The sequence below is a fragment of the Acomys russatus genome, chromosome 16 (genome assembly GCF_903995435.1).
Source record: "Acomys russatus chromosome 16, mAcoRus1.1, whole genome shotgun sequence".
NCBI classification, from domain to species: Eukaryota; Metazoa; Chordata; class Mammalia; order Rodentia; family Muridae; genus Acomys; species Acomys russatus.
Window position 1 is genome coordinate 47,018,305 of NC_067152.1, and position 15,941 is coordinate 47,034,245.

General features: G+C 48.3%; 1 protein-coding gene across 1 annotated transcript; it reads left to right on the plus strand.

Moving 5' to 3' along the window:
* Positions 1 to 320: 320 nt before the first annotated feature.
* On the plus strand, positions 321 to 15,403 carry Fn3k (fructosamine 3 kinase). Its single transcript, XM_051159266.1, has 6 exons — positions 321 to 555; positions 3,112 to 3,263; positions 6,631 to 6,722; positions 7,486 to 7,562; positions 14,290 to 14,412; positions 15,010 to 15,403. The coding sequence occupies exons 1-6, from the start codon at positions 415 to 417 to the stop codon at positions 15,346 to 15,348; spliced, it is 924 nt and encodes a 307-aa protein (XP_051015223.1). The 5' UTR covers positions 321 to 414; the 3' UTR covers positions 15,349 to 15,403.
* The last annotated feature ends 538 nt before the right edge of the window (positions 15,404 to 15,941 follow it).

Genomic DNA, 15,941 nt, shown 5'->3' on the forward strand with positions numbered 1-15,941 from the left:
GTGCTGGGATTGCACAGGCATGCTCTGCGGACACAGGGACACTTCCTTCCTGTCTGTCTGCCTGGCTTTCACAGCACCCAGGACCATGTCTGGGGTCCTGTTTCTCTGCGATGAGTCAAGAGCCTAGCAGGAGGGTGTCGAGAGCCTTTGCATCGCTCCTAACCCCATAGCAGCTCCGGTGGAGACCGCCTTGGACTGAGAAACAGCGGTCTGCTCTAATCCCTCTTCCCCCGCCCGCCCCAGCGCTGGTGCACAAGGAGCCCGCAGGGATAGGAGCCAGCTGTCCGCCGGGCAGCGTCACACCCCTCCCCCGTCCCTGTCCCGGCCCCCTGCGCGCCCGCGCGCTCCGCCCCAGTGTTTCCTTCTGGTACTGTAGTCCCCTGGTCTGCGTTATCTCCTCGCTTTCTGGTCTCCATGGAGCGGTTGCTGCGCACGGAGCTTTGCACCACGACCCTGCGGGCCTTTGGGAGCTCCCGGGCCGGGGGCATCAGCGAGGGCTATGCCTACGACACTGACACTGGCCGGGTGTTTGTCAAGGTCAACCGCAGGACGCAGGTGTGCTGCCCAGTGTGCAAGGATGGAGTTTGGGGGTGGGGGTGGATGGTGGATGAACGCAGGTTTCCGGGAAGTGGTGTCCTTACCCTCTGCTGAGGGGTCAGCCCCTGCAGGCAGGCTTCCTCTTGGGACGGGAGGATTTCTTGGCTGCATGATCACTTTGTTTCTTTTGCGCCCCCTATCCCCCCCTCAAGGGCTTTACATTTCTATAATCACTGACCGCGGGAGAGATGAGTCTCAGCAGCAAGCTGCTTCTGCCCATGCCTGGTCTCTGCTCTGACCTCAGTTCCTGTGTTCTCCCAACAGGTGTAGAGAGACAGGATTCCCAGGGCCAGGCTAGCACTATCCTCACAGGCTCTGTTGGTTTCTAGAACCCTTAAGATATTCCTGTTTAAGGAAGTATGGAGGCAGGCATAATGTCGTACATCTATAATTCTAATACTTGGGAGGCTGAGGCAGGAGGATGGTGAGTTTCATGCCAGCCTGGGCTACATGAGGAGAAGCTGACTTTAAAAAAAACAAAAAACAAAAAACAAAAAAACAAACCCCAAAACCCAAACCAAACTAACCAGAAAAGAATGCAAGGCAAACTGTAAGACAAATGGAGACTGTTAGCCAGAGGCTTTGAGAGGACTCTGCTGATGGCTCAGCTCGGTGCTCCCCCTGCTGTGGGGAAGGGCTCTAGGGGTTCTCTGCCCTGTGTGGAGTAGTTCTGGACAGTAGTCCCCGTGGGTATGCTCACTGTGGGGGAGGAGAGTGTCCCAGAGCCACCCTTCTCAGTCCCTCCTGCTGTCTTTAGAGATGGAGTCAGGGTTAGCATCACCCTGCATTCTCTGTGCTGTTGGCATCATTAGGAGACTGGGTGGGGTTTGCAAACGCCCTCCCACCCAAGATGCTCAACACACATGTCTCTTGGTCCCAAGTGCAGGTTGGCAATTTGAAGATACCTGTCTGACTTTTCCCTTGAAAACTTGAACTAAAAGGCATGGTGTCACACACTTGTAATCCCAGCACTAGGAGGCAGAGGCAGGTGGATCACTGTGGGTTCGAGGCCAGCCTGGTCTACAAAGTGAGTCAGCCAGGACTACACAGAGAAACCCTGTCTTGAAAAACAAAAACAAAACAACAACAAAGGGAAACGTTATCTTCATGTATGGTAATAAGTGTTTTGGCTTCAAGTTTCATTTTTAAATTAAAAAAATGTCAATTATTTTGAGTGTATGCATGTGTTGCGTGTGTCTTTGTATATGTGTGTGTGAGAGAGAGAAAGCTCTGGCTTGCACACGCCATGCCATGCATAGAAGTCAGTGGACAACTTTTTGGGAGTTGGTTCTGTCCTTGCACCTTGCTCTGTGGCAAGGTTTCTCTTTGTTTCTGCTGCCACACAGCATGTTCCAGGCTAGCTGGCCTGAAAGATTGTAGCTGATTACCCTGCCTCTGCCTCATCCATCATGTGGTGGGAGGGCTGGGATTACAGATGTGGTGGGAGGGCTGGGATTACAGATGTGGTGGGAGGGCTGGGATTACAGATGTGGTGGGAGGGCTGGGATTACAGATGTGGTGGGAGGGCTGGGATTACAGATGTGGTAGGAAGGCTGGGATTACAGATGTGGTGGGAGGGCTGGGATTACAGATGTGGTAGGAAGGCTGGGATTACAGATGTGGTGGGAGGGCTGGGATTACACATGTGCACTGCCTCATCTGATCTTTGTTTGCACTCGGGAGATCGCAGTTGGGTCATCAGGCTTGAGTGCTTTTACCCACAGCATCGTCTACTTTTAATTAAAACAACCCATGACTCCATATGTACACGTACTCACAAACCCCATGAATAAATACATGGTTTATTTTTTGGGGTGGTGGTGCTGAAGAGGAGTAGTAGAGCATTTGCCCAATACCCACAGCCTCCTGGGTTCGGTCCCCAGCACCTCAGATAAATACATAAGTACATAAATAAAATTCATGCTTTAACCAAGGAACAGTGAACAACATGAAAGTTGGCCTAAAAATAAATGGGATATTTTTAGAAATAGCTTAAAAACAAGCTTCTGGGTCCCAGCAAAGACCTGATGGACGGCTGGGTAGACGGTTCCTGCTAGAACTGAGCCAGGCCCTGCAGACCTCCCCACTCTGACCCAAATATAAGCCCAGGTAATTTCTACCAGGCCCAGGGCTGCCTGCCCCCACTTAGAGGCAGGGAGGAAAGCAATACCTTGGATGACTTGGGCCCAGCCTCAGACTTTCTTTAGCTTACACTTGACTTGTGTCCTTCCTCCCATCACCCCTCGCATCCCCTTGTGACCCGTGCACCGTCCACAGCCAGGCTTTGCTGTGTGGGTCTTCCCATAGACCGCTCGAATCTAGAGTCAGGCTTGTCCTCTCAGCTCCCTGGGGCCTTGGGGGGGGGGGGGGATGTGATGTCGTTTGTCAGCAAGTGAAGGTGTTCGGTTTGGGTGCTTGTGTCAAAAGGGCCGTGAGTTCTTTGGTCTGACGAGCAAGGCCCTTGTTAGAGTCCAGGACGGCGGAGCTGACAGAGCTCGTGGCATTTGGATGCAGGCCCGGCAGATGTTTGAGGGGGAGATGGCGAGCCTGGAGGCCCTCCGCAGCACTGGCTTGGTGAGGGTCCCGAAGCCCATGAAGGTGATCGACCTGCCAGGAGGTGGGGCTGTCTTCGTGATGGAGCATTTGAAGATGAAGAGTCTGAGCAGGTGAGAGCATTTGTGCGTGGGGGAGGGAGAGGGCCGTGTGCGCACACGAAGACACACAGGCAGGAAGAGAACGAGGTAGGCAAAGACTGACAAACATAGGGAGACATTACAGAGAGAGAGAGAAGAGAGAGACACATGTAGACAGAAGCAGAGACACAAGACACAGAGAGACACACGCAGAAATAGACAGGTGAAACCGGTGGAGGGAGGGAGGGAGGGAGAGAGGGAGAGAGACAGAAAGAAGGAAGCACTGGTCAGCAGTCTCCATTGAGCTGCTTACATAACCCAGTCCAGTTGGCAGAGTCCTTTTTATTTATTTATTTATTTTTTTAAGGTCTCACCATGTAGCCTGCCCTGAATGCCTGGAACTCACACACAATGTAGACCATGCTGGCCCTGCTTCCAAGTGTTAGGATTAGAGGCATGTGTCCTCATGCCTGGATGTCGGAGTCCATTTTTAAAGATTTATGTTTAAATAAACATTTAAAAATAAAGATTTATTATATATACACATATATGTTTGCTTACATGTATGCACACCGTGTGCATGTCTGGCAACTATAGAGGCTAGGTAAGGGTTCTGGGTCCCCTGGAACTGGGATTCCAGATGTTTTTGAGCTGCCATGTAGGTCCTGGGAACCTTGGTTCCTCTGCAGGTGCTCTTAACTGCAGGTGCTCTTTGTTTGTTTGCTTGTTTGTTTGTTTTTCTAGACAGGGTTTCTCTGTGTAGCCTTGGCTGTCCTGGACTCCCTTTGTAGACCAGGCTGGCCTCGAACTCACAGAGATCCACCTGCCTCTGCCTCCCGAGTGCTGGGATTAAAGGCGTGCACCACCACACCCGGCTATTGCAGGTGCTCTTAACTGATGCCCCATCTCTTCAGCCCCAGCCTGTAGGCTCAGTTTTCTTTCTTTCTTTCTTTTTTCAATTGTTAAAAAAAGATTTATTTGGGGCTGGAGAGATGGCTCAGTGGTTAAGAGCACTGCTTGTTCTTCCAAAGGACATGGGTTCAATTCCCAGCACCCACATGGCAGCTCACAACTGTCTGTAACTCCCAGGATCTGACACTCTCACACCAATGCTCATAAACTAAAAATTAAATAAAATGTTAAAAAAGATTTATTTATTTATTAAGTATACAGAGCTCTGCCTGCATGTTCACCTGCAGGCCAGAAGAGGGCATTGATCACATTGTAGATGGTTGTGAGCCACCATGTGGTTGCTGGAATTTGAACTCAGAACCTCTGGCTCTTAACCTCTGAGCCATCTCTCCAGCCCCGGCTCAATTTTCTTAACGACTATATTTTATTATGAACTTATTAAATGAGCCTACCTCCCTTATAACCCGACTAACCCAAACAATAGGAAAAGGAGATTAAAGAACACAATAATAAAGCCTTAAGGATATCAGTTCTGAGGAACGATTCTCCTGGTGTAGTCAGCAGGACCTCAACAAACAAGCTATCTCACCAAAGTTGCTGTTGGAACCTGGAGCAGCCGGAACCTGAGGCCTCAGCTGGAGGCTCATACATACACACATACCCTCTCAGAGTCTCTACTAGGATATTTTCAGCTGACAACATCCAAGCTCCTCCACAAAGTGGTTTGACTTCTTTTTTTTTTTTTTTTTTTTTTTTTTGGATTTTCAAGACAGGGTTTCTCTGTGTAGCCTTGGCCATTCTGGACTCACTTTGTAGACCAGGCTGGCCTCGAACTCACAGCGATCCGCCTGCCTCTGCCTCCCGAGTGCTGGGATTAAAGGCGTGCGCCACCACGCCCGGCTCAGTGGTTTGACTTCTAAGGGTATAAACATCCTGCTATCTCACTAATCTGCTCCCCATCCCACACTGGAGATCAACACCAGCCCCTGAAATCCACCCTTTATTTATCTTATTTTTGTTTTTGTTTTTTTTTTTTCTCTTACTGGACCTGAGATCCTGAAAGTGAAACATCTATTCCTTCCTCAACTCTTACAAGAATACAAAGCCAATTTGTCTTTCCCTAGTAAAAATTTTTAATTATTTTATGTGTATGGGTGTTCTGGCTGCACACATGTCTGTGCACCACATTTGTGTACTGCCCACAGAAACCAGAAGAGGGGATTGGATCTCATGGGCTTGGATTTACAGAAGGTGTGAGTCACCGTGTGGGCACCGAGAACGGAACCCAGGATCCTCTGGAAGAGCAGCCAGATCTCTTAACTGCTGAGCCATCTCTCCAGCCCCCACAGTCCATTCTTTTTTTTTGAGACAGGGTTTCTCTGTGTAGCCTTGGCTGTCCTGGACTCACTTTGTAGACCAGGCTGACTGAAAACTCACAGCGATCCACCTGTCTCTGCCTCCCAAGCGCTGGGATTAAAGGTGTGCGCCACCACGCCCAGCTCCATTCTTTTTTTTTTTTTTTTTTTTAATATTTATTTAGTTACGTTAGTTTATGAATGCCCTATCTGCATGTCCCCTTGCACACGAGAAGAGGGTGTCAGATCCCATTATAGATGGTTTTGAGCCATCATGTGGTTGCTGGGAATTGAACTCAGGACCTCTGGAAAAGCAGACAGTGCTTTTAACCACTAAGCTATCTCTCCAGCCCCACACAGTCCATTCTTAATCAAGACAAAGATAATTGCTGTTTCTTGTTTGTTTTTGTTGAGTTAGTTCAGCTGTGGCGAGGCTGAATAAAGTAAGTGCATTTGAGTAAGCCCCGTGCTTTGCACTATGTAGTGTACTGATCCAGTTTGGGCTGAGAGGCTCATGTGTTGCCTAGCACCTTTGCAATCATGCATGCTCACTGTGTAAAATGTGGAGGGGCAAACTCTGGTTAAAAAAAAAAGAAAAGACATCAACATTTTATCAGCAGGGAGTTGCCGCAGCTCAACTCTCAGTGTGAGACTGTGGCCTCAGGGTTTCTCCTATATTCATTTCTGAAAGTTGAGAGCTGAGGCCCTCTTACTTACTGAGGCTTTGTGCCAGATGGCCAGTGCCTGATGGGATGCTACAGAAATGATCACAAGTGTGTGTGTGTGTGTTTGTGTGGCTCTGGAGAGATGGCTCAGCAGACAAGAGCACTCTCCAGGGGTCCACATGGTGGCTCACAGCCATCTGTAATGTGATCTGATGCCCTCTTCTGGTCTGCAGGTGTACATGCACTTAGAGCACTCATAAAATGAATAAATAAAATCTAAAGAGGGGGAGGGAGAGAGGGGGGCGGAGATTGTCACAAGATCCCTTACAATACTTTGTCTTTTTAGAAGGGTTTATTACTGTGCTGTTTAGAGTAGCTTTCAAATATTTAACACACCTCTCAAAACAGGACATGCGGTGTAGCGCCACGTGTTTGCTATTTTAGCCACTGCCTTTCTTCCTTCCTTAGTCAGGCAGCAAAGCTTGGGGAGCAGGTGGCAGACTTGCACCTTTACAACCAGAAGCTCAGGGAGAAGTCCAAGGCCCGGGAGAGCACAGTGGGTGAGTTCGGTTGCTTTTCGTTTTTTAGCTTGGGCCTGGCCCATCAGCTGCCTTAGACGGGCATTCATGGTGCTTCTTGGTGACATTTCAGTAATGGAGTGAATGGCGGCATACCCTCCCCCTTTACGCTGCATTAAAGAGCCTTTTTAAAAGTGACGTGTGTGTGCCCATGTGTGTGCCACTGTGTGTGTGTGTGTCCATGTGTGTGTGCATATGTGTTCATGTGTGACATGTGTGTGCCAATGTGTGTGACATGTGTGCCCATGGGTGTGATGTGTGTTCATGCATGTGTGTAACATGTATGGTGGGTGTGGGTGTGTGATGTGTGTGTATGTGACATGTGTGTAAGTACTTGCTGGAGCTAGAAGAGGACATCTGATCCTTGGAGGGGGAGCTGCAGCAGCTGTGCATTGCTCAGCCTGGGTGCTGGGAACCTTTAGAAGAGCAGCCAGTGCCATAACTTTGGGGCCATCTCTCCAACCCTATGTACCTTGTGAAAATGAGATGATTAAATCATTTTAATGGAGTTGATAAGTGAATAGAAATGAATTTTGACAACCAGTCCCACAGTTTGACTGTTGCTCTAGGGTATAGTGTCCTGGCCAGTCTGTGTGCTGGCTAGTCATTGCCATGTGTGGTGACCCTCACGTCACCTGTGTTCAAGCTGTTTGTGTGCATGCGGCCAGACCTGTGGGATGTTCTCCCTAGGGCTGGTTTCCACGAAGGATGAGCAGCTTCATGACACTAGGGTTTCTGTTGACAGGCTATGGGGCTGCTGAGCCCCAGGCTGTGACCAAGTTTGGCTTCAACACAGTGACATGCTGTGGCTTCATCCCACAGGTGAGTGTCAGAGTGAGAGCATCCCTACCCTGTGATGGCCATTGCTGAGGCTCCTGTGCTTGGCTGATGCCGGCAGCTGACCCCTGTGTGCAGCAAAGCGCCAGTTCTCCAGACACCAGAGTGCTCCGCCGTTATGTCTGAAGGCAGAGTGCAGGTTGTGCCACTTACGATGCAGAGTGGACAGGGAGGCTCCCTGAGCCAGGCTTGGAGGGAGTAGATGCTGGTGTCAGCTGGTCAGCACCCCAGGTGGGCAACAGTCATGCAAGGCCAAGTTGGAGGAGGGAACCTGGCCAGTTTAGGAGTCTGAAGAAGGTAGCCTGGACAAGGCTAAGGACTCAGGTCCTCTTCAGGGCTGTTAAAATTATTGTTGTTTATTGAGATATAATTGAGATATCATTCATGTAACAAAACTCTCCATTATATGTGTATGTATACATACATACATATATGTAATTTTTTGAGACAGGGTTTCTCTGTGCTGCCCTGGCTGTACTGGAACTCACTCTGTAGACCAGCTGGCCTAGAACTCACAGAGATCTGCTTGCCTCTGCCTTACAAGTGCTAGGATTAAAGGCATGTGCCACCACCACCGCGCAAAATTCTCCATTTTAAAGTATACCATTCACGGGGCTGGAGAGTTGGCTCAGTGGTTAAGGGCACTGCCTGCTCTTCCAAAGAACTGGGGTTCAATTCCCAGCACCCACATGGCAGCTCACAACTGTCTGTAACTCCAAGATCTGACACCCCCACACCAATGCACATAAATTTAAAAATTAAATAAAATATTTTAAAAAATTAAAAAAAAAATAAAGTATACCATTCACTTCAGTGTGTGCAAGTTCTAACCAGGCCTGATTGCTTAGCCTCTGAAATCAGACGAGGTTCATGTGTTATGGCTGTACATTTGTTTGTTTGTTTGTTTGTTTGTTTGTTTGTTTTTCAAGACAGGGTTTCTCTGTGTAGCCTTGGCTGTTCAGGACTTGCTTTGTAGACCAGGCTGGCCTTGAACTCACAAAGATCCATCTGCCTCTGCCTCACGAATGCTGGGATCACAGGCATGTGTCACAGTGACTGGTTTAGATTTATTATTATGTCTCGTTCCAGAATCTTTTCATCACTGAGCAGCAACTCCTGTTACCAGTCACTCCCCATTCTCTTTCCTCGGTCCCCGGCCATCACCTCTCCTTGGTCCCAGCCATCACAAATCTACTGACCATCGCTATGGTTCTGCCTGTTCTGGACACTTTATGTTGGTGACATTATATCCATGTGCCCTGTGTCCAGCTTCTTTCATTTACCACAGTGTTTTTGAGGTTAGTCTACCCTGAGCATGCATAAGGGCATCATTTTTTTTAATGGTGGAATGATAGTCTCACTGTGTGGTTGGCCCAGATTGGACTGGAACTCACAATCTTCCTGATACGGTCTTTCACGGTTTACTATAATATATGTGAGGCAGTATGTCTGGTTTCACCCATTTTTGCAAAGATTTATTTTTACTTATGTGGTGTGTGTGAGAGAGTGTGCGCCACATTTACCTGAGGAGGCTGGAGGGTGGTGTCTGTCCCTTTGGACCTGGAGTTACAGGTTGTTGTGAACCACTTGATGTAGATGCTGTGAACCAAACGCTGGTCCGCTGGAAGACCAGCAAGGACTGGTACCAGCTGAGCCATGTCTCCAGCTCCGTTCTTTATTACTCAGGTTGAATAACACCGCAGCCTCTTGAATCCCCATCTTAGAAACTTAGCAAAATCTAACAGAGGCTTATCTCCTAGGCAGTCTGCCTGCCCTACCCCTACCTCAGAGAAGCCATTATTAGACCAGACTTTGCTTTATTAAGGACAATTCTGTAGAAGAGGCATTTCAATTTAACTCTGTTACTGCTTTAAGGGCCAACATTTTCAAATCTTTTTTAAAAAACCATTTATTTATTTATTTATTTATTTATTTATTTATTATGCATACAGTGCCTCCATGTACATGTGCAGGCCAGAAGAGGGCATCAGATCACACTATAAATGGTTGTGAACCACCATGTGGTTGCTGGGAATTGAACTCAGGACCTCTGGAGGAGCAGCCAGTGCCCTTAACCTCTGAGCCATCTCTCCAGTTCCCTTCAATTCTTTCTTGTTGCAAGATTTTTATTATGCCTAAGGCAGACTCAGGGATCCCAGCCAATAGGCAGCTGTGAATCTAGGTCCCAACAGCAGCACACAGAGGGTTTGCCAAGACTCCATAATCTCGGGGCTGGAGAGATGGCTCAGAGGTTAAGAGCACTGACTGCTCTTCCAGAGGTCCTGAGTTCAATTCCCAGCAACCACATGGTGGCTCACAGCCATCTGTAATGAGATCTGATGCCCTCTGCTGGCCTGCAGGTGTATATGCATGCAGAGTACTGTATACATAATAATAAATAAATAAACCTTTAAAAAAAAAAAAAAAAAGAAAGGAAGAAAGACTCCCTAATCTCGGCCAAACCTGCCTTTCTTGGTGCTACACACCTGGGTGGAGCAAGGGACTAGCAAGGCCTCTGTTACCATAGACAAGCATGGCTTGCTGTCTTGAGTTACAGGTTGTGTTTAAGGGCTTCAAAGACTTGGCTGACAAAGCGTTGTTTTCTCAGATATTCATGAGGTAAGAAATGAAATAGCATTGGGACTTGTACATGAAGCAGATGAGGATAGAGCTAAGTCAGGGAGGCAGAGGGTCTCTGAGTTCCCTTCAGACTCTGGGATCCTGAGGCAACTGCAGTCTGGGCGTCAGACTCCTGGTGCACCTACTTTGATAACAAAATTGTTCTTTATGTAGTGCCTTCACGCATCCCCAAGCCCTGAGGCCCCTAGCTGGGCTGAGTGGGCCCTTGAGGGGTGTTGTAGTCATGATGGGAAAACACTGGACGTGGAATTCTTAGACCCTAGAGCGTCCAGTTAATTTTGCTGGAAACACCAATCCAGTTGGCTGGGGAACTTATGGGTTGTGTTCCCTACTGAGAACTAAGCGACATTCCAAGCGCCTTGTCTGACTCAGTGTGCCAGTTGCCACAGTTGGCAATGGACTGTGTGATGTCACCAATGCAAACCGATGCACTAACACTGAGTGACATCCCCAGAGACCATGCACCTGGCGGACTGAGGAACCAGGCTTGTCATACCTTCCGGTTTCAGGGTGGGCTCTAACCATTACACACTGCTGCCCTCCTCAGTCCTGATGCTCACATGGCACCGATAGCTCAGCACATCCCTCTGCAGCCTTGGGAACTATGGTCCTTCCTCCTTCCGTCTTGAGATGCACCACTGAGCGTGCCAATGCTAGCCTTCTGTTCCCAACAGGAAATTGTATCTTTTGTGACCTTGTCGCCTTCTGGCAAATGCAGAGCCCCCATGCACCGGGAGCCATGGCAGTGTCTCAATATATTATCTTATCTGGCTTGGAAATTGAAATGTAGATCAGGCTGGCTTTGGTCTCTGTGTAGCCTTGGCTGTCCTGGACTCTCTCTTGTAGATCGGGCTGGCCTTGAGCTCACAGACATCTGCCTGCCTCTGCCTCCCGAGTGCTGGGATTAAAGGCGTGCGCCACCATGGCTCCTCCTCCTCCTCCTCCTCTTCCTCCTCCTCCTTGTCCTTCCTCCTCCTCCTCTTCCTCTTCCTCCTCCTCCTCCTCCTCCTCCTCCTCCTCCTCTTCTTCTTCTTCTTCTTCTTCTTCTTCTTCTTCTTCATTTCTTTCTGTAGCCTTGGCTGTCCTGGACTCTCTCTGTAGACCAGGCTGGCCTTGAACTCACAGAGATCTACCGCCTCTGCCTCCCGAGAGCTGGGATTAAAGGCGTGCGCCACCATCGCCTGGGTGCATTTCTCTTTTTATAGGGCTTCTTTCCTAGTCCTGCCACGTTGTGACCTCACATTTATGTCAGTTAACCCTAATGTCTTCCTAAGAGCATCGCGTCTATACTGGTCCTCCTGCATTAGCCTCCCAGGTGCTGAAATCCGTATTTCTGAACACAGTCACCTTCAGCATAAATATTTTATATGTTTGTACATGTAACGCTCATATGCTATTCATATGTCCACATAGACAGTCACAAGTTCGTATGTTCATATAAGGACGAAGACATAACTAAGACTGCACGAGACTGTGAGGATTCATCTATTTATCCTTGCAGTTCCAACAGTTTTATTCTCTGTATTTTGAAGCTCTGTTGGAGGTGGTGGCACATACCTGTAATCCTTGCATCTTGAGTCAGAGGCAAGAGTTCAAAGCCAGCCTAGGATGCAAGGTAAAACCCAAAACAACAATAACAACTCACCCCCCAGGACTGCCAGATCCTGTTCACTGCTTGACCATATTCTCAGTATGAAACAGTTCTCTTTGTATTTGATGACAGCATGTGTTGTCTGATATAAATTGCCATCCATTTTTCTCTTGTTATTTGCTCTTTGCCTATTATAAACAAGTGTATGCATTTTCTATCCTTTGAGTCTATTTCTGTTTTGTGCATAACTCGATTTATATGAACATAACTCATAGTGGATGTAAAAATGTTTTTGTTTTGATCCCATGTATGGGATGTGGAGCTACCTCATGCGAGGACGTGTGATGTTTGTCCCCGCTGGAGGCAGACTTGTGAGATGGCTCGTGGTCCCTGTCAGTCCCTGTGTGGACTCTGGGAGGGTAAAAAGTGTCCCAGGAAACAAAGAGAGAGTGTTGTTTTTGTTTTTGTTTTTGTTTTTGCATCATTTCGTATCTCTTGGCTTTTTGCTTTGCTTTGCTTCACTTCCAGACGCTGTTAGAGAGCAATGTTCCAGAGAACACTTCGAGGTTGCTGCTGTGTTTGTTTGCTGCTGTGTTTGCTGCATTGCTGCTGCATTGCTGCTGTGCTTGCTGCATCGCTGCTGTGTTTGCTGCTGCATTGCTGCTGTGTTTGTTTGCTGCTGCATTGCTGCTGGCTTGCTGTTTAGCTTGACTGCTGGAATTTTGACGAGGACGATGGGTGGAATCGCCCCGAGGAGTCTGAAGGGGTCTACCTCCTGCCCCATGAACCTTCTTTCTCTCCTGTCCTGGGTCGGAGGGCTGCGAGGGAGGTAGAGGCATTAGAAAACACCAGGTAAGGTAGGTTTAAAAAAAATCAAAGCCTGCAATGAGTTATTTCTTTTTTTTTAAAAAGATTTTTAAGGGCTGGAGAGATGGCTCAGAGGTTAGCTGCACTGTCTGCTCTTCCAGAGGTCCTGAGTTCAATTCCCAGCAACCACATGGTGGCTCAAAACCATCTATAACGATATCTGGTGCCCTCTTCTGGTAGGGAGTCACACATGCAGGCACAATATTGTATACATCTTTTAAAAAGATGTAAAATTTTTATGTGTATGAGTGTGTTTGCCTGCACGTGTATCTGTATATGCATGTGCCCGATATGTGTGCAATGCTCACAGAGGCCAGAAGAGGGCACTGGATCTTCCTGGGACTGGAGTTACCAATGATTGTGAGCTACTGTGTTTGTGCTAGGGACAAGTGCTCTTAATTGGTGAGCCACCTCCCCAGCCTATAGTTGGTTCTTGCTTTGTTTTTCCAATCTGTTTTCTATCAGTCATTTATTTATTGGTGTGTGTGTGTGTGTGTGTGTGTGTGTGTGTGTGCGTGCGCACACACATTGGACTTGGGACTCATACATGTTTGGCAAAGCACTCTGTCTTTGATGTAGCCCTAGTCCCTCACCATTTGCACTTACTATTGTGTCTGTTGATGGGTTTGAGTTTGACTCTGCCACCTTAGTATTTGCCTTTCATTTTTCTCCTTGTTCCCTTTACCCCCTGTAGTGGTTTGAGTAAGAATGGTCACCATAGGCTCATGTATTTGAATGCTTAGTCACCATGCTTAGGGAGTGGAATTGTTTGAAATAATTAGAAGGATTAGGAGGAAGTTGTAGGAAGTGTGTCACTGGGATTGGGCTTTGACGTTTCAAATGCCCATGCCAAGTCCAATCTCCTCCCTCTCCCTCTCCCTCCCTCCCTCTCTCTCTCTCTCTCTTGCCCTCCCTCCTTCCCTCTCTCTCTCTCTCGGTTTTTTCTTTCTTTTTTTTTTTTAATATTTTATTCAAATTTCAATTTATGTGCATTGGTGTGAGGGTGTCAGATCTTGAAGTTACAGACAGTTGTGAGCTGCCATGTGGGTGCTGGGAATTGAACCCGGGTCCTTTGGAAGAGCAGGCAGTGCTCTTAACCACTGAGCCATCTCTCCAGCCCCTCTCTTGGTTTTTTCAAGACAGGGTTTCTCTGTGTAGCCTTGGCTGTCCTAGACTTGCTTTGTAGATCAAGCTGGCTTTGAACTCAGAGAGATCTGCCTGCCTCTGCCTCCCGAGTGCTGGGATTAAAGGTGTGCGCCACCATGCCCAGCCAGTCTCTTGGTCTGTGGATCAGGATGTAGCTCTCGGCTCTTGCTCCAGCCCTGTGCATTCCATGTGGTGTTCTGCACCACAGCGGTAATGGACAAATGCTCTAAAGCTGTAAGCAAGCCTCCAATTAAACGATTTGGTCATGGTGTCTCTTCACAGCAACAGAACGGTGACTAAGGCAACCCCCAATTCTGCCTTCTTTTGGGTAAACTGTTTTGATGAGTCCACTTGTATTTGCACTTGGTTCATTTGCACTTGCTGTGTTTTTAGTGGTCACCTGGGGATTTCACTAAAGCTGCCCTGGGGCCACGAGTCACAGCATCGGCTTCTCCTCTTGTTGCTCAGGTGAATGAATGGCAGGATGACTGGCCAACCTTTTTCACCCAACACCGGCTCCAAGCACAGCTGGATCTCATCGAAAAAGACTATGCTGACAGGGAGACACAAGAACTGTGGTCAAGGCTACAGGTGGGCACAACCCTTCTCTGGAAAGAAGCTGTCTCCTATGAGCCTACCAAATGCACGTGAGGCCTCTCAGGGCTGAGTCAGAGCAGGGAAAACTGCTGTTAGAGTGAGTGGGCTGGTCGGGCTGTAGGGACATCAGGCACCACCTTCCTACCCTGTAGGAATACCAGATGCTTACATTACAATTCGTAATACAAGTTATGAAGTAGCAACAACATAATTTTATGGTCCGGGGTCACCACAGCACGGAGGAAAGGGTCACAGAACTTGTCTAGGGTGGATGTGCATCAGAGAAATGTTATATAATAGAAGAGGTGCAATAAAATAAAAATAAGGAGAAACACAGTTTTGAGGGTAGGTGCCAAACTGGCTCATATGCTACAGCACAAGACCAACCTCTGAGGTTTTCTGTGAGGTTTTGGATTCACTTGGTAGCGACCAGAATGTTAAACAGAGTTACATTCAGGAATCAGGCGAGCCTCTTCACTGGGCCTGGGAGGTTATTTGGTTGGAATCCATGGCTCTCTGCCCTATTTCTGAGCTCTGGATAATGAGCCCACGGGCCTCTGAGCCCCATGTTTGCACTAATTTCTCTTACAGGTGAAGATCCCGGATCTGTTCTCTGGCATAGAGATTGTGCCTGCCCTGCTCCATGGAGACCTCTGGGCTGGAAATGTGGCTGAGGATGACCAGGGACCCATTATTTATGACCCAGCTTCCTTCTATGGGCATTCTGAGTTTGAGCTGGCAATTGCCTTGATGTTTGGGGGTTTCCCCAGATCTTTCTTCACTGCCTACCACCAGAAGATCCCGAAGGCTCCAGGGTTCGACAAGCGCCTGCTGCTGTACCAGCTCTTCAACTACCTAAACCACTGGAACCACTTTGGGCGGGAGTACAGAAGCCCATCCCTGGCAGTGATGAGGCAGCTGCTCAGGTAGCGGGGCTGGGGCCTAATAAAAAGCCAAAGTGGGCCCCTGACTGGGCCAGTTTTGAGTCTGCCTCCAACAAGTTCATCTAGAGGTTGTGGGGCTCTGCAGTGCGGCAGGTCTGCGGGAGCTGCGTATGTGGCTCAGGATACCAGCACCTCAGCATCTCTGGTCCCAGTAAGCTCAGCCGCTGAAGCTCCAGGTCCAGTCGGCTCCCGTGGCTCTGGTCATTCAGTTGCAACCACCGTGGACCCTCTCCAGCACCTCCCTTTTTAATTTTTTTATTTTTTTAGACACTATTTTCTGTGTTCATGTGCTCAAGTTTTTAAAGATTTACCTATGTATGTATTTTATATACATGAGTGCTTTTTCTTCATGCACAGCAGAGGAGGGAGGGCATCAGCTCCCATTTCAGATGGTTGTGAGCCACCGTGTAGATGCTGGGAATTGAACTCAGGACCCGTAGTAGAGCAGCCAGTGCTCTTAACCACTGATCCATCTCTCCAGCCCCAACTTGTGGTCCTTTTTTTCCATTATGTGGCGACCAAACCTGTTGATACCCCACAATACATCCGAGAAGACTGCTCCAATATGGATTTAAGCCA